This window comes from Aplysia californica, unplaced genomic scaffold, assembly GCF_000002075.1.
Source record: "Aplysia californica isolate F4 #8 unplaced genomic scaffold, AplCal3.0 scaffold00006, whole genome shotgun sequence".
In the NCBI taxonomy this organism is placed as follows: domain Eukaryota; kingdom Metazoa; phylum Mollusca; class Gastropoda; order Aplysiida; family Aplysiidae; genus Aplysia; species Aplysia californica.
This window is the reverse complement of record NW_004797276.1, coordinates 791,849-799,900: the sequence shown is the minus strand read 5'-3', so window position 1 is coordinate 799,900 and position 8,052 is coordinate 791,849. Positions and strand designations below refer to the sequence as shown.

The window sequence follows — 8,052 nt, the reverse complement described above, 5'->3', positions numbered from 1 at the left end:
TGTCTGTCTGTCTGTCTGTCTGTCTGACTGTCTGTCTGTTTGTCGTCTGTCTGTCTGTCTTTCTGTCTGTCTGTCTGTCTGTCTCCCACCCCATGAGCTGTGTAGACCAGAAGCGTGACCAGATAACAAAAGCGACGTAACAATCATATTAATTAATTAGATTTAAGTGTAGCATCACGATGAGATGAACAGCGCAGGACGGGAACAAGCAAAAATGATGATATTTGAAGTGGATAAAACCATCGCGTTTCAAAGTCGGTTTGACAACGAACAAAAGTCATGCTGGGTCCACAAAGACGGGCTTTTTGTTGTGAAACAAGGTTTTAATTGATATTGTTGTGTGCACACTTTAATCTGTTCGCTGAATGTTAATCGATACAATCTATCCTTAAGAGATCAAACATGTTCTTATTATTATGAGTGTGCTTCAGAGGCACCCACAATGGCTTATGCAGGTGGCACCATTATTTTTGTTTTGTTTGTTTGTTTAGTCTTTTACATATCCTAACTTTCAGCTTGATACATAATAGATGTCGAAATAATCAGCTTGATACGTAATAGATGTCAAAATAAACTATCTATGAATCCCAGTTTGCTTTTTAAGACTCTTTATTTTGTCGAGAGTGCTGAAATGACCGCTCTAACACAAAAAATCCGAACAGTAACAAGGCGGAACGACGTTCATTTACACTCAACTAGTACCAATTACGGGCAATTGTCCACATCTTCTGACTCTGTCAGGGCGTACTGTAATTAACATTCCTCTTGTGTTTGGAGCAGAGTGAGTAGCAGCCTACTGCGATGCCAGAAACAAGCATTGTGTTGCCCAAGATTATGCCGAACGCTGAAATTGTTGAATTACGTTACAAAAAACGCGCTCGCGCGCGTGTGTGTTTTCGCGTGTGTATGTGTGTGTGTGTGTGTGTGTGTGTGTGTGTGTGTGTGTGTGTGTGTGTGTTTGTGTTTGTGTATGGGGGAGGGGGAAGTGGTTACAGTGTTCAAATCAGCACAGAAACACTGAGAGTTTAAATCGCTTGGACATTTTTGGATGAGCTCCCAATTCTTTTGGAAGCGGACACAAATTATTTGGCTGCGCCTGACAATGAATAACACCAGAATAAGCCTCTACTTTGTCTTCGTGGACTTCAAGAAGGCGTTCAACACAGATGGCGCGGGGGCTCTCGTGGTCTAGAGGTTAGGGTGTTTACCTCTTATTCAATAGGTCCCTGGTTCGACACCTGACAGCGACGGAAAATTTTCGTCTCCTTTCTCGTACTCTAAACGTCTTCTGCCGTCTGCTTTCGTCTCCACTTTCTGCTCTCCCCCCCTCCCCTTTGCCCCACCCCCTCCCAGTGAGCTCCTGACTCTTTATGCAACCTTTCTACTGTTACATCTCTTTACTGATGTCTTTCAGACACACACCTGATCTTATGGTAGGTAAGTTCTAACACTTAGTCTTCTCGGATAAGAGCAAAAAATCTTGGTGGTACCTAATTATGCAAGTGGCGCACGTTAAAGATTCCTTGGTGATCCCAAAATCGATAGGAGTAGGCTTCAGCTACCACCCGGACAAAATTCAAAATTTCTACCAAACTGACAATGTTTAATGTGTCCCTCGAACTTGAAGAACATGAAGTTAAAGTCAGCATCAGAGACAGGATTTAATGTACAAACTCACATTTTCCCGACGATTCGATAGCCCAGCTGGACGAGAGCAAGAGCTGGCCAACTTAGTAAATCACATTGAAAAGGCCCCCACAACAAAATACAGTTGATGACAAATAAGCACCAATAACTTCAGCGCTGTCTTTACCATAGACAATAAGAGTGGGTGGTTGGCTGGTGCTCATGGTGTTGTTTGTTCCTTCTTTCCTATATTAAAAAAAACAACTATCGTCTTTCTCTCTTCTCCTCCTTTTTTGTGATTGTTACTCTCTTGTAACACCTCTAATCCTCGGCACTTGTATGACCTTATTGTGTTGCAAGTGCTGTAAAACTCTTTCTAAAACTATACTAAAGACAATAAGTATAAGATGGTGACTATCCGTAGCTTTAATACACATGGGAACTAAAATATTGGACGAAGCATCTAAGCCCCGACCACAGCTGCAGTGATCAAGTTTAATGTCATTAACATTTGGAAGGACGAGAGCATCACTATCAACTTCAAGGATCAGACTGGTGCGTTACTTGGTCATGCCCATATATGTTGTAAAATGCATGTATCATAACAGCAATCACCGAAAGAAGAGTACAGACACTGGAGATGATATATTTTCGAAAACTCCTCGATGTCTCTAACAGAGATAACGTAACCAATGCAGTAGTGAGAACCAGAATCGGATATGCCATCGGGCCGTATGAAGACCTCCTGACTTCAGTGAAAATCTGTTGTAGTAAATGCACATAACACGATCGTCTGTACTAAGCCAAGACCACACTACAGATAACAGCACTAGGAGGGACTAAAAAAGGCAGACAGAGGAAACGATGGGGAGAAACCAACGAGAAGACTGGTCGTGACTGGAACACCATAATATTGCAGAAAACCGAGGACCTTGAAGAGTGGAAGAAGCTGGTTGTAAAATCTACAGAGGTGCCCCCACGGTCAGCCAGACAACGTGATAGGTGAACGTGAAATTGAAGACAATGAGCATTGTATAGCATGGGTGCAAAATAGTAGAAATAGAACCCATACCCCACTCATCTAGTTTGTGAAACCTCTAAAATTAATCGTAACTACACCACCACCATCGAAAATAATATTCCTGTGAGGTTATATATTTGAACAAGGTCAAACAAGCTGCCCATTACTTTTTCTGTAATATGAACTGAAGTGCAGTAAGCAATCTTACTCTGAGTCTGAGAAGTCCATGGAAACAAACAGTTCAGCCTAGCTAGGAAAATGTTTTGCGATAACTCTACGTAGCCTACTATAAGTTATGAAAGTGAATGGAAACCATAGATCTAGTCCCCTGAACATCCATGTCAATAGTAAACAACTGAAACAGGTGAAGGATTATAAATATCTTGACAGCATTTTAAAAAACAGCTGAAAACGGGTCCATAGACAGAGAAATAAAAACGCGAGGTCAAAGGCCAACGATGTCACCTACCAGCTCGCCTACCTTCTATCTTATCTAAACACCTCCATGGGCACAACAGGACAGCGTATCACCTCAATGTTTATGCATTGTGCTACCAGTTCCAGACCTGAACATTAAGTAAAATCTATGACAGCAAAATCACTGCCTACGAGCTGAATAAATGTCTTCGCAAAACTCTTAACATCACAAGACGAGGAAGGCAGGGAAATGAAGAAGTAAGAGCAGATATTGGCACTGAGTCCTGCCTGCATTTCATAGCAAAACAGAGAATTAAGTGCCACGAATGTCACCTAGCCAGCAAACCTCGAGAGCATATAACAAGCTATAAAGGAAGAGGAAGGCCATGCAAAAGATAGATTGGGGGGAGTCAAGGAAGCCTTGAGAAATAATAATATCCCAATTGAAAGAGCTGAGGAGTTAATTTACAATAGAAAACTGCATCGCCCGTCGACACTTATCGACAACCGTACAGAAGGAAAGAAATTAATTACAAATGGTCCAACAGACGGATATAATATACTGAACGCCATTAAAATCGCAACACTTCGTTCGCATAGTCTGAACACGTTTGTATCAAGTTAAAGTAGATAAAAAGAAATGTTTTTTGAAGTTTATTCAATTTCCAACAAATGTGAACCACTTTGATCACACACTTGAATGATTTCGATACACTGTCCTCCTTCTCTCGGCGTACCCCCTTAAGAGAAATGTGCAGATAAACACAAATCGAAGCTCAATAAAGATATCTTATTCTTAGTAAATTGTATGGCCATCATTAACATTTAAACAGAACAAAACACTTCTTCACATGGATTTCATTACATTTTCAATGTTTTGTTGAGAAATTCTGTCCCGCTTTCGTGGCAGCGCGATCTTCCAGATTCGCACATCGGCACACACTTTGCGGTTCAGTTCGTCCCATACGTGCGCTGTTGGAGACAAGTCGGGTATGTACACTGGCCAGTCCTTGACATTCATATTATAATCTTCCAGAAACTGTGTTGTTTGTTAAATGGGCACGATAAAGGCAGGAGTGTCGAGTTGGATGACTGAGAGATTCAATTTTTTTTCTTTGTGCTGTTTGGCACCGTGAAGACGGTTGTTGCGGCTTCGTTAATTACAGTCCTAAATAAGGCGTTCTTCATCTACGTCCTGTGCTTATTCCTCCGCGCCTCACACTGATGAAGGAAACATTTTCACGCAACCAATGCATGCCTTGAGCTGCTACTTTTGAGAAGCGAAACGATTTCGCAAATGCTACTGCAAAATACGCCTCTCTTGAACATGGCTGATCACTCGAGACTGTCCTATTCTTTGCGCATCCCGAACATCTCAAGTGTGCTAAAATCTTTGTATAGGTCGAGAACAATACAAGCACTGCATTGTCACCATTGTTTTTAGCCGTATTGCTGCTTCTCAGGCAGATTTTGCTCCACGAACAAGGCAGAAGCGAAAGTTGCGATTAGCTTCGCAAAGTTGAGGAGTCTTGTAATGAAAAAGATTTTTTTAAAAAGAAAGAATTGATCGTCTTCCAGGTAAATAATTTTGAATTCTTTGAAATAGCAAAAATTGTACATGGGTATGTGGGCTAACAACTACTTACTTGTGTCTTAAAAAATCGTCACTATCAGAGCATATTTGGCTTTTGAATAACTTTTTGAAAAAGTTGCGTTTTTAATGGCCTTCTGTAAATAGATAGATAGATAGACAGACAGACAAACAGACAGACAGACAGACAGAGAGACAGACAGACAGATAGATAGATAGATAGATAAATAGATAGATAGATAGATAGATAGACAGATAGATAGATAGATAGATAGATAGATAGATAGATAGATAGATAGATAGATAGATAAGAGTAAATTATCCTATTAACTCTGATTTTGTTAGAGAGGAAATTGTGTTGATAAATGACAACGATTGTATTTTTGTACAGAGATACAAAGGATAACCTTAAGCGTCAGGGCGGGACGTCCCGGAAATAGGTTGGTACAATTTTCTGTAATTTCTGTCAACGAGGTATAAAATGTCAACACCACTGGCACTTTCCAAAAAGTATTCTAGCACTCCAGTGGGTGAAAATCATTCTGTTACTTCCAGCAACATGCAGTGGGGTTGTCTGTTTCTGGTCTGCGCTGCCTTTGTGACTGTAGGCAAGTATACCTTGTGTGTGTGTGTGTGTGTGTGTGTGTGTGTGTGTGTGTGTGTGTGTGTGTTTCTGTGTATGTGTGTCTGTGTATGTGTGTGTGCTTGTGTATGTGTTTGGGGAGGGGGGCATGGAAAGATCTAAATAAATTTTGAATCTCATTAACAGTTGTCTGCTTTTACCACACTCTCGAGATTGTTATATGTAAGTATATCACTACGCTTAGAGGACACAGGGTGTACGAATTTCGGTACAAACCAGCGGAGTTGAAAAAAAATATAAGACGTTAGAAATTTGATCCCAAAAAGCAAGTTAGATTTGAAGCCCTTACACTTTTACAATTTCTTACATATAGGTGATTCGCAGGCTTCTATCGACTCATTTTAGATCATAATTTAGAAAGCAGCCTTTATCCTGCTTATCAGGGCCAACCCAGGCTGAGATATAATAATATATTGTATAACAACCAGCATAAATTTTGACACATGTACCAAGATACTCTATGAAAATTATTCCCGCACTGTCTTTTTTTTCGTGTGGTGGAGAGGTTCTTCACCACTACACTATAGACGCCGGTACTTTTCAGATTCTGAAATTGATTAATAAAACCTGTTGGCTCTCGAGGCTGGCCGGACTTTCTAAAAATAATATGTTCCTTAAGTTTACCTTTTTTACACGTGCTTGTTGTTCCCTTTGAACATGTCTTCAAAGTATTTGTCAGCATCTGGTCCTTATTTGAGTAACAGAACTCCGTCCTTACAAGAGAACAAAGTTTATCACATCAAAATGATCATCGCTTAGATCAAGAAAGAAAGAAAAAAGGAAGAAAAAGTAATACATTACCGTCTAATTATTTTATTTTAAACTTGACATTTCACATTTTTTGGTCGAGTTTTTAGTCAGTTATTTTTCTTAAAACTGTTACCGTGCATTGCTTTCACTTTGCACAACCCATTTTCCGATGACGGATTTATTTTTGTGAAACTTTTGGAAGGTATGGTATATTGAGAACTAAATTTATTCTTATTTGATACAGTTGTTTTGTTTCTTTACATGCGTATTGTCGGGTTTAGTTGATTTTTTTCCAGACAATGTATTTTAGGCTATGTAATACACTATCCAAAAGAAAACGTCTTGCAGCTACATCAGGAAATAAAGACAGAGTTTACAAGACATGTACGTGTAAGCTACGTGTATATTTTCAGACAAGAGCAGTGGATGTGTAATCCGCACAATAACATAATATGTTAGCTTTTTACGAGTATCTTTTTATCATATCTGTTCTGGCAAATGCTTAAAATGCCACATTTTAATGACGAGATACGAGTGGGTGGGCCTACCACTACTACCAGTACAAAATTAAAGAAACGTACAACCAGTCAAGACAATGTAGCCTATCGTTTTCTAGCTGTTATCATTGGCTTCCGAAGTCGAATAGTTCTATCTCCAAACCATTTGTTGATTGCCTTGTAATCCTGATTTTTACAGCTAAATTTTGAAATTGATCGTTTTGTCGCTCACCGTGGCCTTTCTATTCTGCTTTCCCCCAAACGTTTTCCAAAACAGGATAAGGACTGAAGACATCCCAAATTATTGATCCTCATATAGATGTAAAACAGACTGCTATTATCGTAGAAAGTCCAAGACAAGCGGGCATTTGGTTTTGCCAGAATTCTCTTTTTTTCTAAGTAAACTCAATTACCTGTGTTCGGATTTAACGGGGCAAGGAAAGGCCAGAACTCGGATACAGCGGGAGATATCGAGCGAGCTCTAGCTTGGGGAAGGGTGTTTGGGGGGGGGGGGAGGGGGAGGGGGGACTGTAGGCGGGATCCAAACAGGCAGTCAGCTGTTCGGCGTTGCGAATGGCCAGTCCAGTGATGAGTGAGGTGGTGCAGGCGGCAGAGAGAGATGGTGAGGAGATAGCCTTATACGTGAGCCACGTCAAACGTGATGTGCCGTAGCTTAGACGCTCAGTACGAGATCGTATAGGCCATAGCCCTGCCTAGGCTAGACTAAAAAGTAAAAGAAGAGGCGAGCATGTAGTGTGTGATCCATGATTCCTTGAATTGTGATCGTTGCTTCTCATAGGCATACGCACGCATCCACTTCACCAGTTCTGTAGTAGTCCTACTGGTACGATAGACAGCACAAGCAACAAGGCCGAAGAAAAGATGGCTTCCAACAAAGACAAAAGGAAATGCTTCTCGTTCGAATTAAAGGCCGAGATAATCAACGAAGTTGACAAGAAAAGGAAGACTTTTCTACGGTGCAAACTGTATTGATATGGAAGGGAGGTAATCATTGTGGGTTTTGTGAAAATTTTCGGTAATTTCCCCTTTGCATTCCTAGAGTGGGAACTCGCCTGCATCATGATTTTTCTTCTGGAACCAAAAGTCCCGCTAACGCGGTGTTCTACTAAATCATGGACATTCAAATGGTGGCTTGGAGTAGCTCTATGCAAACCTGCTTAGAGGGAAGTGGAATTTAAGGCCTGAGATTTATAAAGGTAGTTGGAAAGGAAAACAAAATACAAAACTATTGTACTTTTCAGAGTCCACCGTTGAGCGTCGTAGCAGATCTTGCCGGTACCTCCAACGATGTCTCGACTCTTACAACAGCTTTCCTGACCCAACTTCTCCGGCAGTGCTGACAAACATGTCTACGTCCGGAGGAATCGCTGGGTTTTGCCAGTAAGTTTTTAAAAACATTTCTACAGCCCTTGTGTGTGTGTGTGTGTGTGTGTGTGTGTGTGTGTGTGTGTGTGTGTGTGTGTGTGTGTGTGTGTGTGTGTGTGTG

The 8,052-nt window shown here is 40.8% G+C and overlaps 1 protein-coding gene across 1 annotated transcript in view; it reads left to right on the top strand.

Moving 5' to 3' along the window:
* Window positions 1–5,144: 5,144 nt before the first annotated feature.
* The window catches only part of LOC101854990, a gene marked incomplete at its 3' end in the record, with an annotated part of 7,392 nt that continues 4,484 nt past the window's right edge, over window positions 5,145–8,052 (top strand). The window contains 2 exon segments of the mRNA XM_013080649.2: window positions 5,145–5,263; window positions 7,808–7,946. Of these exon segments, the coding sequence (XP_012936103.1) occupies window positions 5,215–5,263; window positions 7,808–7,946 (188 nt within the window).